The sequence below is a fragment of the Xiphophorus couchianus genome, chromosome 17, assembly GCF_001444195.1.
Source record: "Xiphophorus couchianus chromosome 17, X_couchianus-1.0, whole genome shotgun sequence".
In the NCBI taxonomy this organism is placed as follows: domain Eukaryota; kingdom Metazoa; phylum Chordata; class Actinopteri; order Cyprinodontiformes; family Poeciliidae; genus Xiphophorus; species Xiphophorus couchianus.
Window position 1 is genome coordinate 10072633 of NC_040244.1, and position 15248 is coordinate 10087880.

At 38.3% G+C, this 15248-nt stretch overlaps 1 protein-coding gene and 1 long non-coding RNA gene across 2 annotated transcripts; one reads left to right on the forward strand and one right to left on the reverse strand.

The window, feature by feature from the left end:
- The first annotated feature begins 1037 nt into the window (after positions 1 to 1037).
- On the forward strand, positions 1038 to 7064 carry ifrd1 (interferon-related developmental regulator 1). Its single transcript, XM_028044137.1, has 12 exons — positions 1038 to 1260; positions 3524 to 3628; positions 4164 to 4245; positions 4421 to 4545; positions 4627 to 4784; positions 4867 to 4917; positions 5005 to 5183; positions 5254 to 5362; positions 5458 to 5592; positions 5675 to 5803; positions 6311 to 6406; positions 6480 to 7064. Exons 1-12 carry the CDS (start codon positions 1230 to 1232, stop codon positions 6564 to 6566), a joined length of 1287 nt encoding a protein of 428 aa, XP_027899938.1. The 5' UTR covers positions 1038 to 1229; the 3' UTR covers positions 6567 to 7064.
- On the reverse strand, positions 6577 to 14652 carry LOC114161079 (uncharacterized). The gene is made up of 2 exons (XR_003598933.1): positions 7720 to 14652; positions 6577 to 7687 (listed from the first exon to the last, which is right to left on the reverse strand). It is a non-coding gene; the product is annotated as an uncharacterized LOC114161079 (long non-coding RNA).
- Positions 14653 to 15248: the final 596 nt, after the last annotated feature.

The window sequence follows — 15248 nt, forward strand, 5'->3', positions numbered from 1 at the left end:
AAAACTGAACAATTACATTACTCAAAAATAGTTAAATTGAGTAAGAAATTAAAATATTCAATTAAAATAATACCTAAGAAAATCTATTTTATTATCTGTTTAAGTGAAAGTTAGCAGTTTGTGGTCACCAGGTCAAAAATCTTAGTACTGACTGATGATTTGGTTAGATTTGTATTTTACTTATGAAGGGTAAGAAGATATGGCCACCCACTAAATGACTGGATTATACAACAATAAAACCATTGGCCAAAGGTCATCGTTTTTCTTTTGGTATTTGCTTTTTTGATGAGACATAAAAATGAAATAAAGACTACAGAAATATAGAATAATATAACTGATGATGCTAAATATTTGACAAGGATTTTGTACATTAATAGCATTCCAACAGGTGTGCCTCAGTTTTGTTAAGACAATTTTACAATTCTTACTAATAATACATAACCACTCCCTTGTTTTGTTCGATTCTCTTGAAAAAAAAGTGTTTTTATTTATATTCTGCATACTTTAGGACATTTTTAAACAAAATTTTCAGGAAGGAAATCATGGTTCTCTGATCTATTTTTTTCATAACATATCTGAAAATAATATGGGTTCTTTAATCACAAAAGCTGAAGCACAGCAGCTGATATTTTGAAGGTTATAAATATATATTTTTTATTACAACTACAACACACATTGCAATGCCATGTATTGCTTATTACATGATGCTACTAGTAGTCACTAATGGTAACTGTCAAAGTTACATCTCATTAAAATGTCTTCTTTAAAAGGTTAATTGTGTGTCCTTGTGCGTCTGTTAACACTTCAGTGCCAATAGAAACACTAAAGGGAATAAACATTGCGCTAAATCAGAAATGTTTTGTTTTTTATAACCCCTTATGGCTTTATCTCCCTTCCTTTATCTATTTACCAAAACAATAAACGCACTGCGTCACGCGCAAGCACGCTCGATACCTCCGGGCCGTTCTCCTATTGGTCAGTGATGCCGGGAAAGCTCCTCGTGACATGTCTGCCGGTATAAAACCACAGAGCGGCCCTCCGGTCGAGAAGCACTGGTGTATGAGAGGAAAATGTATCGTCTCGGCCAACAGTCTATCTCCAAGATCGCCTTCGATTTCATTTTATCCACTGTGCCACGGGAACGTTTTCACTTTACTAGACAGTACAATAAAAGCTGGTCGTGTATTGGCTGATTTTTGATCAAATCTTTTATATTAAATTGCACGAAAATGCCAAGGAACAAGAAGAAGAAAGGCAAGGGTGAGTAGTAGAACGGCAGCTAGGCTGTGGCCTTGCGTCTGTGAGCAGTTTGTGTGATGGGAATTGTAGTTCTTCTAGTCTTCCTTACGTATTGCGTGGAATTGTACGTGTTAACAATTGGAACTACAAACGTTGGAGAGCGGGCCTAGGTGCAAACAAAAGCTAGCTAAAAATTTCGACACAAAGCTTTGCTTTCTTCTAAAACGTTTTTAAGTACATGACTTTATACTAATCTTGGTTATAATGTTTACAAATTGTGTTAGGCAAAATGTCTGTTTACACCGTGTTTAACAAGCTAGCATCAACCACTCCCTGTCCCAAACACGTTGCTGCCGTCAATAATATTTAATTATTAAAACCGATTAGCACTTTTTAAAGCCGGTTAATTATTTTTACTGTTTTATCAGTTGCGTATATACTGTTTAGTGTAAACAAAACCAAGGGAAGTCCAGCTCTGCGAGCTGAAAGCTCATCACTTCCATCTTATTCGATTGTTAGCCAGATTTGTTTTAGCGGTTCTTCATCATAAACATTTACTAACGTTACACACGTTTTTATAAAATACTGTCTGTATTTTCTCCAATATTGTCATCAGTTCTGGTGGCGTAGTAGCAGGAGGAGGACATTTTGTCCTCCGTGTAGCGGGTCAGCGAAGTGGCGCCGCCCGGTTCCCAGAAATCAGCTGTGGTGTGGGAAAAGCCCACGCCAACACACTGTAAACACATATTAACGTGTGACGTGACTAGGCTGATAAGTTCTTAGAAAAATTATTAGCTAAAGTGCATTGTCTCGGCTTTGAGACAATGCACTTGTCTGGGTATATTTGAGAAGCTTGCATTAGTAAGCCAAACAAACATGTCCTCCTGAGGTGACTTCAGGCCACAGAGGAGCCTGTTGAGTCTGGTCTGGTCAGATTTCATTTTGGCTCCTACTTGCTGTCATTATGCTTCTCGAAATTCCTCACCTGTACAAAAGAGAGCCTTTCTCTAAAGGATAAAAGATTCTTAAGGTTTAAAGCATAACCCTACCCTGCTTCAACATATAAACAATTTCACTGTTTATATGGTTTAATAAAGTATATATTTAATGTTTCGTTTTAGCTCTATACTGACATTCTATTCTTATTTTGGCTTTATAATAAATATAAATGTTAAAGCTCAAGTATAAATAAGTGAGCTTGTTGTGCAGGAGCTGCCTGGATGTTGTCAGGCACCGTTTCCTACATAGCCTTATAATACACACAACAGTTGTGAGGTATTTACTAAAGAGTACAGTGGAAAAAGACAATCTATTGCATGATTCAATTACTTTTTATAGAATACATGAATGCTACTTTTATTTTTAACTTTTTAACTGGAAAGCACAAAAACTGGACATGTCAAAAGCTATAATCTCTCACTTTATTCTGTAAATCTCAACAGCACATGCTTTGTTTAACCGACATTAGAATTGAATTTTTTTTTTTTTAAATGTAGCATTATTACATTTGTAACAATGTAATAATGTTTCTTTTTGTTTACTTGAAAAATATGTTATAAAAGTTTGCTGCATTTCAAAGTGTTCTTATTTCAGATAATGTTATACACTTTGCACTGAAAATGTGATCTGCTTACAAATTTAAGTTTTAAAGCAGCTTCAACTTAAAAGTCACAGGTGGTGTGAATTTGCTTTCCACTTCCATGTTTAGTGCAACCGAAATGCTTCCAAAAAGAGAAATGTCACTTTTTGTAAGCTTGTTGCATTGTTCCAGTCTGCTGACTAGACGTGTGCAGAAACAGGCCTGGACATTGCTCTGCTATGCTGTTCTCCACTGGACCAACATTTAAAGTACATATAAATAGTATGACTAAGTATTTCTGTTGATCAGATTATGCAGATAACTGTACCAGATGACTTTAAGTGATTGTCTCCATATTTGGTCAAATGTGAATGCTTGCTTCTTTTCTCAGCTGAAGTTAGACTTTATTTATTTATTTATATTTGAGCCGTGTCTCTGCATTCAGTGGTCAGTTGAGCTATCTTAACCTGTGTCTTTCCAATCGGCACACAGCTGTGTTTGTACTGCAGTCAGTGCACCCCGACTACCTTTGCCTACATGGCACCTGCAGGATAAACCGTCCAAAGAACACAACTGATTAGATAACGGTGGTGTTTGCTGCAGTACCTGTATGATGCCTGACTTACATAAGGGATTTTGTCTGACACATTTGTGCAGAACAAAGCTCGTGTCTTTTTTTTAGTGAAATAAATGTTTTGTTTTCAGGGGGCCAGCATGGAGCTGTGCAGCCTTTCAGTGATGAGGACGCCTCCATCGAGACACTCAGTCATTGCAGCAGCTTCAGTGACGTCACAAGTGTAGCAGATGAAGGTAGGCTCGTCTGTGTACAGCCGTCTATTCTTCAGAATGATTGGCAATTCTGATAAAGATGTGTAAAAAAAACCCTCAAAATTGAACTTTCCAATAGTTGTTTGATTTAACCTGTGAGATTTTTTCCCCCTTTATTTCTCCCTTATCTTCTTCCTCTGTGTGTGCATTAAACCTTTTAATTATCAGTCTGATTATAAATAAAAGGAATTTAAATTCTCGCAGCCATTTCCTATCTTAACACAAATCTGCTTTACTGGAATGCCGTTTTCTCTCATCTTTCCCAGTTTGAACATCTAGAAGAAAATTCCCTCTCTGCCGTCATTTTTATACTCCAGATATACAGGAAGTTGTGGATTATCGTTTAAAGCATAATAAGCTTTCAAATTATAGCTTGGGTTTCTGAAAAATTGTAATTATGAGCTCATGCTCCTTATTTTAAGGGATTGCACGCGTCCTTTCAAGGGTGCCAATAAGCGCGAAGGCTTCTGTAAATGTTAACTATGAATAATGTTACTATTTGTTTGATTATTTTTAGGTGGAGAGGCAAGTGAGGACACCGCCCAGGAGGATTTCCAGTATAAGCTGAAGGGGTTTATAGACAGCACAGTGGATAAGAGGTTAAAGTCCTACTTTTTTTTTCATTTTTTTGTTTTCATTTGAGTGAGAACAGGTGGTCCAGGAATCCTTCATGGACCACAAAACAATCTGGACCAATTTTATTTTATTAAATGATTACCTACGACTGTTGGATCATATCTTTTTTTTTTTTTCTACATTTCTCTCCCCGTTTAGTGCCAAGACGAGACAGGGGGCTCTGGACGGTCTCAAGACGGCAATGGCCACTCGGATCCTGTACGAGTTCATCTCAGAGCGAAGGATGACCATCACAGACAGCATTGAGCGTTGCCTCAAGAAAGGTATCGGCCCGTTTCTACATCAGAGTCTCTTTGTTATCGGCAGATGAACAGGAAGTTGACGGCTTCTCCTCCTGTTGCCAGGCAAAGGCGAAGAGCAGAGGGCGGCGGCGTCTTTGGCGTGCTTGCTGTGTATTCAGTTGGGATCGGGAATCGAGAGCGAGGAGGTGTTCAAGACTCTAAAGCCCATCTTCAAAAACATCCTGGCAGATGGGTCAGCTAATATCCAAGCGAGACAAGCAGTAAGTCTGCATCTTCCTTCCTGTCTAAACATCTGAAATCTCAGAAATTCGACTAAAATTGGCATGTTTCCTTTTTTAACAGGTGGCAACAAGTTTGGGGCTCTGTACGCTTGTTGCAGAGGATGACTTCTTGGTGAGCAGCCCAATCACTTCTGATTTATTTTCAAAGTAAAACACACTCCCAAGTTCTAAATATTTTTTGCCCCCTCTTCTGCTTCAGGATGTGCAGGCGACCATGGAGTGCTTCGAGAGCCTGTTCACCCGGTCCTACGCCCGGGCGGACGGAACCTGTCCTTCCATCAGTCCGCAGATGAGCCAGCTGCACGTCAATGCCCTGCTGTCCTGGGCCCTGCTGCTCACCATCTGCTCGGTCAATCAGCTCCAAAGCGTCCTGAAAACGTAAGAATCTGACCGGTGGCGTTAGCGTTGGCGGCTCTGGTGCTGAAATGTTTGCTGGTTTGTTGCGCAGACACCTGCCCAGGCTGCAGCAGCTGCTAGAGAGCGACGATGTCAACATGAGGATCGCTGCTGGGGAGACGATCGCTTTGCTCTTCGAGCTAGCCAGGGACATCGATTCTGTAAGTTCACCTCTGGATTTGTCTGCCACCAGGTTTTGTACACTGAAACGTTTCTGATTTCCCAAGTACTATCTTTTTTTTTTTTAAATATGCAGGAATTTGAGTTTGATGAGTGGGAGGAACTGTGCAATAAGCTGAACGCTTTAGCTACCGACTGCAACAAGCACCGAGCCAAGACCGACAAGAGGAAGCAGAGGTCTGTGTTCAGGGACGTACTAAAAGCTGTTGAGGTGAGTGTGTAGAAAGATTAAACAACACTCAAAAGGATGTCAGGTTGGCATGTGTGGCTGAAATATTTGAATTCCTTTCCAGGAGGGGGACTTCCAATCGGAGACGATTCGCTTCGGAACCGAGCGCATGACCATCGACAGCTGGGTCAGAAAGAGGACCTATGATGCTTTCAGAGAGTTTGTGGGATCTGGGATGAACTACCACCTTCAGGTATTCTAGTCTTTGTGTATTAAAAAGAATCCATTTATATAATTTTAAATATTTTTGCGCTCTTACACTGCTTCCCACAAAGTCCAGGACACCAAATTGGCTTTGAGAGTTTTTGTTAGATGAGGATGAGGCTAAAATTAAACTTTATGGCTTAGAGGAAAAAAAAAACAAAACTCATGGCAGCATCATGATAAAGAGAATGGTGAAAATGAATCAAGATAACAGATTGAGCTAAAGGAAACTTATTTAAAGTTTCAAAACTTGAAACTAAGGCAGAAGTTCATCTTCCAGCAGAATCTCACTCCTAAAAATTCAACCAAAACTGGAGAGGTGCACCACAACTCAAAAGAATTGCATTGAAATGTGTTTCTACAGATTAGAAACACATTTCTAATCTGTAGAAATGTGTTCATCTGTGAAGTGTGGCACAGATTATGCCACACTTCACATGTAAATTATATTGAAACTTTCAGTTGTAATGTAATGCACAATACTCCATTCCTCCAGGCAAACGAGTTCATCCGGGATGTGTTTGAACTGGGACCACCCATTTTGGTCGATTCAGCCACAATGAAGGCCATGAAAATCTCTCGCTTTGAAAGGGTAAATACAACACGAGGTCTAGCTTGTCTATAAAATTCAACTAAGACTCTAATTCCAAATCGTTCCATTTCAGCATCTCCACAACTCTGCTGCCTTCAAGGCTCGGACCAAGGCCAGAAGCAAGTTCAGAGACAAGAGGGTGGATGTGGGAGAATTCTGAGCTTTTTTTCGTTTTCACCATTTGTTGAATTTGTTTACTCTATTAGGCCACTTTTAGAAGAAATTCTAACAAATATTGTGTTCTTTATTGACCGTCTGCTCTGAAATTTGCATCAAATTCCCTCCTACACATTTAGAGTGTTTTCTGCTAGCTGACGTTCTTTAATTTATCAGTAAAACATCTTGTTCATCATTAACTAAGCGGTCGAGGATATTTAATATTTAAAAATGGATTTTGGACAGGCTGGTGGTGTACAGTTGAGTGTTTTTGTCTTATTGCTGTGTATTCATTTCTTCTTTTCCAGAATATTTTTGGTAACTTAAGGAAAATTTGACTTTAGTCTTGTACTGTAAAATTGGTATCTACATTAAAATACAGACCTACCCTCTGAATTTATGTTACTCTCCTAAATAAGTTGTCATTATTTATGTTAAGTGAATGGTGTCTTCGGTAGTGGTAATATATATTAGGGGGACAAATTAAACAAAAAAAGAAAAAGTGCTTTTGTTATTCCTGGTGTTTTGTTGTGAAAAAAAAATGCTAACCTAATCCTCTTGGACATGTTGGGTATGACCACTGTGTACACACATTTCAGTTAGCTTGAGCTAGACCTTTGACAGAGCAGATTTTATAGAAAAAGCAGGAAAGAAAATATGTGAAACTGCAGCTTTTGTCACATGAAGGTAAATATCACAGCTTTCAATAGACTATGTGGGCTAATAGGATGATTTAAACTGCTTTAAATCATAAGAGGAAAATGGGAACACTTAAATTGTTTTGTTGTTGCTTTCCTGCAAAGGTTTAGAGAATTTGTGTCAAATCCTGAGCATCAAGAAATGACTATAGGTGTTGGGATTTTGTACATTAATTCACTCATATTTAAACTTTAAAGGCAAAACACTTGATTTTTTACATTGGATTTTAAAAATGGTTCATAATACAAAGATAAAAGGCTTCGTTTAAAAAGGGGGTAATTGCTAAATCTTTAAAGACGTGGTGTGGAAATCTTATTTTTTCATTTCAATAATATGAGAAAACATTAAAAGGTGGATCGACACTGGAAAAAAACCAAACATTTGTATGACTTTCTGACCAGAAACCTCTTTAGTTTGTTAGTATGACTTTCTGATCAGTACTTTCTGATTTGTATGACTTTTCTGATCAGAAAGTCATACAAATGGAAATAAAGAAACACAAGATGATATGTAATACAATAAAGGTAGACATGTTAAGGAATGGTGACAAGACAAGAACCAGTTACTTAAATCTTCATGTCTCATCAGGAGTTAAAAACAAATGAAACTGTATGTAAATTGCGTAAATTCACTATCAATTAGTTGCTTTTGAAATAAACCAGTAATTTTATGTCCTGGATTCATAAACAAATATTAACTTGCAAAATTTTACTGTGATTGAAATTGAAACTGTGCTTTGAGAAAGAGTTTTTTGACAATAACTCCAAATGGATGTTGAATGAAACAAGCAAAATTGCCTGGAAAAGCACATCATCTCAGTTAAGTATGGTCGAGGATTTTTGATGTTGTCGGACCGTTTTTATTCCAAAAAGGCTCTGAAGTTGTGATTGTCCCATCCGCTCATTTTTTTCCCCGTCTCTCTTCACACCCATATTTCTTAACGTTTCTTTTAAACGACTCCTTTTGGTCCAAAAAGTGATTTGTATAATTTTTTTCCACTTAGGCAAAGGCACAAAAAACTCACTTTCATAAGTAAAATCCAATTTAATGAAGCCATTCTTATCACTAAGGCATAACAGAAACCCTTTGACCAACAAGGATGAAACATAACCTCTTAAAGTTTGTTAGTTAGCAAACGTGTCTGTTCTTTTCTTTATACTGTTCAAACTAATGTGTACAGCTCCTAAATATGGTATCATTGTCTGGACATTATAAAGGTTTACCTTATTAAATTTGATTAATATACGTTTACCACTTACTGACAGGACTATATCAGTTAGAACCTTGATTTAATACAAATCCTCCCTAATCTGTACAGCCTCAGTAGATAAACATTATCATTTGATTAGATCGTCCCTCTCCAACATCCAGGCAGATAGAGAAGACGTGATAAATCTCAATAGACCATTGTTGTTATTCCGAGTTCGTCAGAGTCCCATTGTGAATAGGTGGAAAATAATGTTCAATCACGAGTGATAAATGAGGATCAAATGAGAAGAGAGCTGATAAGATTCCTTCAGTTAATTGATGATTAGCCTCATTTCCATTATTTACTCACCTGAATTTGGAAGAACTTTGTCTGAGATGTGTTGCTGTTAGCACACAAAGAAAAACCATGAAAGTGATAGTGGCACGTATTGCAAAAAGAAAAATGTCCCTTTTTACTATTTTAAGTGAGAAAAATCATTGTAAACAGCCCATAGAGTCATAGTTAAGATGTCTAACTTCAAAACCAATATGGCCGTATCGAGCTTAAAACAAATAGAACTGTCTAAACAATTTATAGATTTTTCTGACAACAGATCATCAAAACGAGGACACGCAACATAGCCTCACAGTGACTAACAAAGATTGTACAATCTAAGTAAGCAGGCTAACTAGTGTTAGCTACACTTTTACTAATGTTGGTTGTAGAGCGTGCACAACTGATTTATCGAGACATTGGAGGTGTAACAGTAAAAGCTATCGTTTATGCTACTGTGAGTCATACTGGTTATTGAAAAGCTGACCCAAAATCTAAAATGGCTCCTTCCAGTGGAAAACATTACAGCTCCAGAGCTCAACTGTCTAGTGGCTGACCTGATGTTATTTTTTAAACTCTTAAGACAGCCATGCGCAAAACATTTTTGCAAATGTTTAAATGTTAAAAATGTGGAGAATTAGTCAAATTTTACTGAAAGGTATTGAAGCAATTAAAACCAAAAAAGAACCTACTACAAAGCACTGATAGCCAACAAAACATGGCATTAGCTTATACAAAAATCAATCAAGATCTTGTAAGTGGGAAATCTCCATTACATTCAGATCTCTGAAATATTTCCTTACTGATACAGAGAGCAACAAAAATCACAGTGTGTCCCCAGCCCCAAAATGCAACAAGAACATTAATTTGTGGAAGCAGTAGAAGAAAAAAAAAGGCACCCGTTATTGCTATTGTCTTTTGCATGACCCAGCTGATGGCTGCTGATGACTATTAGATGTGATTGTTATGGAAATGTTAATTGTGTTTCAGCTAATTGGCCTTTCAGGCAGCTGATTTAATTGCAAAGTCTGTTTTAATATCATAATCACATGAGTAAATGCAATCTAATGTGGCAGCGTGCCTGATCAACAGCAGCGCTGCGACCCAGTCTTTGCTATGGCTAGTTAGGCAATCCGATGTTCCCAGTCACTGTCAGCAAGAAGAGTCCGTTTGCACGCACAGCCACTCCTGATGGGCGCTTTTGAATAAAGGCATTTATTCCACTTGTGCGCTTCTGTAAGATCTCCATTTCCTGTCATCTTGCATGCTCACCCTCTTTCTTTGCTCAAGTCTGACATTGACAGCAGTGTTCTTTATACTTGCACTCCTCAGAAATTTTGAACTTGGATGTGCCATCGCAATATATCTGTATGTAAAAAATGGACTGAGAGATAGTCGGTACTTTGTCACTGAATGGATGCCGTGTGTTCTCGCCATCCCCAAGCTGCCAAAGGGCTTGTTGCAGTGACTGATAAAAATGGCTGCTGCCTCCAGAGGCTGCATAAAAATGCAGCACATCAAGAAGATTATCCGTCCCGCTCTCTGTCACTTTCCGTTAGAGCCACACAGTGACTGCAGCAGCCATGCTTGAGATTCCTTAACATGTTCTGTGCACTGGCTTTAGATAGCGGAAGCCAAGGAGATGACTTAAGTGTTGAAGGGAGGAAAAACACCCCCCCAAAATGGGGAGCTTTGTTCTTCTCTGTTTGGTCTCTAGAGGAAGAGGGGGAGTCCTATATATCAGATCAGCTGTGGCATAATTAGATGGCTGCAGAGGCAGCGGAGATACTTTGATGAGAATCAGTGCAGGAGCAGGAACACGATAACCCCAGAGACAAGTGGTGTAGGGGTTTCTGTTGGCTGTCTAGATGTCTTTACCATGCCGACAGCTTTTGCTTTACTCAAAATAACTGCCTTCTCAATGACAAATGTTTTTACGGGTTTAAATCTGCACACAAGTTTGTAACGAGACAAGCCGACGTCTGATTCTCTGACTGTAGATGCTTAAAGTGTAGCGGTATATTACTGAATAACGACTCTATAAAATCATCATTGCGACCTGAATGGCCCTTTAAATGTTTATGTCATTCTAATGAATGACATTTTCAAATTAGAAGGGAACATAGCAGCACAATAGTTTTCTATGGCAATAAAATGGAAAAGAATTCAGAGGCAAGTTTTGTTTTAAATATTGGATGATTATGATGATAATTCTAGATGGGTGTTTGAGATTAAGTTTCAGAATATGCATAAAAAATGGCTATAGAGCTAAAACTGTTCAGAAAAAAAAAAAAACTTTGTTTAAATCCTGATGTGTTCCTTTTATGCACAGCTGTACCTGCAAGAACTTGATATGGTGGAGACATGTCATCCTGTGAACGTTTTCAAGCTAATTTCAGTGCATTTTATTGGAATTTATTCTGATAGACCAACAGGAAAGTAGTACATGATTGGGAAATGGAAGAACAAAAATACATTTAAAATTTTTGACTAAAAGTCAATACTGATGGAAAAATATTTCCACAGCACGATGCTGCTGACTCCATGATTCTTAATGGGAATAATGTTTCCATGGTAACTTGCATTAGTTTCACCTTTTCCTCTTGGCAACTTCAATTTTGGTCCCATTTGACCAAATAAACTCATTTCAGATTTTTTATTTGTGGGAAAACCGTGCCATTGTGGCTACCTCTTAGATATTATGTGCTCCTTTCTTTCTGTCTTTCATAAAATCAAAATAAAACACTCTATTTTTTTTGAAAGATTGAATAAAACGTGCTTAAGCTCAGTGTGTCCAGGATCATTAAATTCTGGTTTTCTTTTGCTATAAACATGAAAGAAATATCCTTGCCTTTTGAAGCACAAGGGTGTAATTTTAAACCTCACCAGCTGGTGGCAGTTGTTTACCATTTAGACATCAGGTGTAGCAACACTCAAAACTACATTAAGCAATTCTGTGTTTGCTGTAGAGCATAGCTAATGATACATAGAGACTCATTCTGGTGGAAAATATAAAGTATGTCGCTGAATCGCACAGGAATATAACAAAATAACCTCATATTCTCAACCACTATTCTCAATAACAATAGGCTTAGATGGAAGTTTCAACTTCCCCTCAACCTGTCTTTACTCTGCCTGCCTTACATGACTTGAACAAGTTCGGAAAACATTTGCATTTATGCTCTGAAATAGATGGATGGCCTACACTCATTCAGCGTACAGCCTGTGCATCTCATTCATCTTGCAGCACAACAGAACGAAGCCCTATATCCTGCTGTGCGAAGCCGACACCATATGGAATGTGGTTGTAGACTTGAAATAAAGTCAAGCGAAACACATTTTGTCGTGCTGGTCGCAGATGCATCATAGCCCCCACACACTGCGTGACTCACAGCTACTGTACGCTCACACATGGACGTGCGATACGTACAAGTGCGCGCGCTCAAACACAGCTCTATGGCAAAGCTCATTCCCTCCTCCAGCACCTCAAAAAGCTTTCCTCCCTCTCTGCCTCACACCCTGCCTTCCTTTTGCGTCTCTCGCACACACTCGGACTCCCTTTTCCTCTGTGAGGCAGTGACAGAGGACCCCTCTGTCAGGGGGGACCCCTGTCAGGGATGACAACTGTTCGCCGGGTGATGCCACAGAGAGGAGGCAAGAGGCCATAGTTAGGGTGGACGACACTGTCTCCATGTGTGGCAGCATTAGTCCCACACATGACAGATTCAGTGCAGGAAACCTGCTATTTGCATTTCTAGCTCTTAGAAAGCCCATGTTTACAAAAACAAAGAAAAAACCCTGATCTATAAATCTGGGTTAACACACACGTGACATTTGAGGCTGAGAAAAGCACATGCTGTTGCCCTTCTTCCAAAGCTCTGACTCACAGCCTGAGTCACAGGCGGCACCCCAAAGTTGGAGGGTTTCCGTTCCCGTGTTCAACTGTTATTAACCTCTTCTAATGCTTGTATGTGTAAATTTATCTAAACTATTAATTTAAAAATCTGTTTTACGGACAAATGTCCCATCTAAAATTTGTCAATGAACCACCAGTCATTTGTTCAAAGTCAAGTGTCAAATCTTCGAGGGGTTAGTTCAAGTCAACTTCAGTGCTTCACCCCAAGTCAGAGTAAAGTCTCATGTCTCTATCATTTCTCAAACACATGCCATTAAATCTGCCAAAAAAAAAAACTACATTGGTGTTGGTTGCCAATTTGATCCTTGTACCGTTTGTCCTGAAACCTAATTTAAAATGTAAAAATGTAATTGATAACCAAGATTTTTGAAACTTGACAATATTTAACCCATTAGAAATATAAATGTACATTTCTTTTGTTCAAAGGCAAAAATGAGAAAGATTTACATTGTTGAAATTTGGGAAAAATCAAAGTGATTTTCTTGTTAACGTGTCTTAATCCCATACTTATGCTGACCATTTTATAAAATACCATGTAGTATATTGGAGGGTTTTCTTCTATTCAGTCTAAGCTGGAGGAGTTAATCAACATGTTCTGAATCTACAAAGATGTTGAAACGTATGCTAGACATAACAGAGAATGAGACACAGTAACAGGAAGCATGTTTAATTTGACGAGCAGGAAGTGTCTCAATGAGCTGCATTTACCTTCAACAATGCTTGGCCTATATCTTCAACAAACCATGTCCACCAATACCACGTTTGTAAGGACTGCAAGCATTATGTTGTAATCTTTCAAAATCCAAGGTCCAGCTAGTTCTCCTGGTCTATCCCTCATTCAAAAGCATCAGCCCTGACTGGGTGATAATAGAAAGGATATTGAGGGACGGGTACAACTTGCTACAGTAGAGGATACGATAGCTGCATGACTCCATTCTGCACTCTCATTGTCACTTGTATCCCAATGGGGTGCCCAATCCCACTGATACTAGACTGGCAGTGTGCTTGTACTGTCAAATCCATTAGCCATCAGATCTGATATTTTAATCACTGCAGCCATAAAAACATGTGCAGATTGATCTACTCCACACCACTTTTACATGAGCATATGTGATGAAATCAGCTGCTGACCTTAAAATATGTGACTAATTGCAAAATAACATGACTATCTCATAAGAAAAGTTAAGTCAGGAATTTATTTTGTCTGTCATAAAAATCTGCTCTCAGATTAACCTTTGATTAGTTCGCTGTCGGTCACTTAGTACATAAATGTATGTTTTGCTGCCAGGTTTAAATATAGATTTACTATGATCTTCTCTTTAAATTGTCACCAACTCCCTGAACTGAATGCTGAAGTCACAGCTTCAAACTGGTAGTTTACAAACTGACAAATACCATCACAAAAAAGTCAAGAGTTCAAAAAGCAAAAGAGAAATGTACTTTTGAAACGAAGAGGATTGTGGAATAAAAATAATTATTCACAGTGTGTTTACTTTTATTAGAAGTTTATTTAATATTAATCAGTTTATTATGTCTCACTCAGGCTTACAGAGTCACTGCTTCTCTTCTGGCCTTCACAGTTTGCCTCAGTGTGTCAGAAGCTTAGCAACAGGCGATAAGTAAATAGTTGTCATACCTTGCGGAGTGACACACCAGACCGATGGCTGAGCGATTATTATTAGACACAGAATATTCTGTCTGAAACCCATTTTTAACTGAAGGTTGCATTTTTCTCTGTGTGTGTATTAATCTGATAAGCTCCTTGGGAATGTTGGTGGTGACACTGTCTGTGGGAGAAGGACAGTATACAGTACATATAGAGAGGTGATTCCTTTGTCTAGTTAGATCTCTTCGGAGTTCTCCATCTGTGCAGATGTGAAATAAAGCTGTGTTTTGTTCTTTCTCTTTAACAAGGTTTGGACTTTGTTCATTTTTCTCGCTCCACAAGATACAAAATAAAGGTCTAAAACATTTGCTTCATGTTTTCACACTTCAGTCATTTACTAGCAGTTCTCCGGTTTCCTCATCAGTGCTGATGGAGCGTCTGCATAGCATGGGATGAGATTTCGTAATGCTATGACGTATGAGTAACACTTACAGTGATTATGTAGCATTGGTGTATATTGCTCTTCTTAGAGCTCTATGTTTTTATTTTTTACATGCCCAGAAGAATTTGTGGCAGCCTGGCAAATTCTCCTATAATCAAAGAAATGCAACCTCACTGGGGTGAAAGTTGCTCCTGTTTATTGTAATTGAATCAGCAGCACACATAGCAATGCACCATCTCTAATTGAGGAAGAATTCCTTTTGGATTTTAATACATAAAATGGTAAATATTGTCATGTATTGCTAAAAGTAGTTACCATCACAACAATTGGCTAACTCCTCTGATTTTCTGACTTGCAAATACAAAGTGCTGGCTCGTCTTAGGTCATCATTCATACATCAATCAGAGTTCTCAGATTAGAGTTCTGACTTCCTAGAGAAATTGAAGGTAAAAATAAAAATACCCAAGACATTGCAAAGCAGATCCATAAAATTATTATATA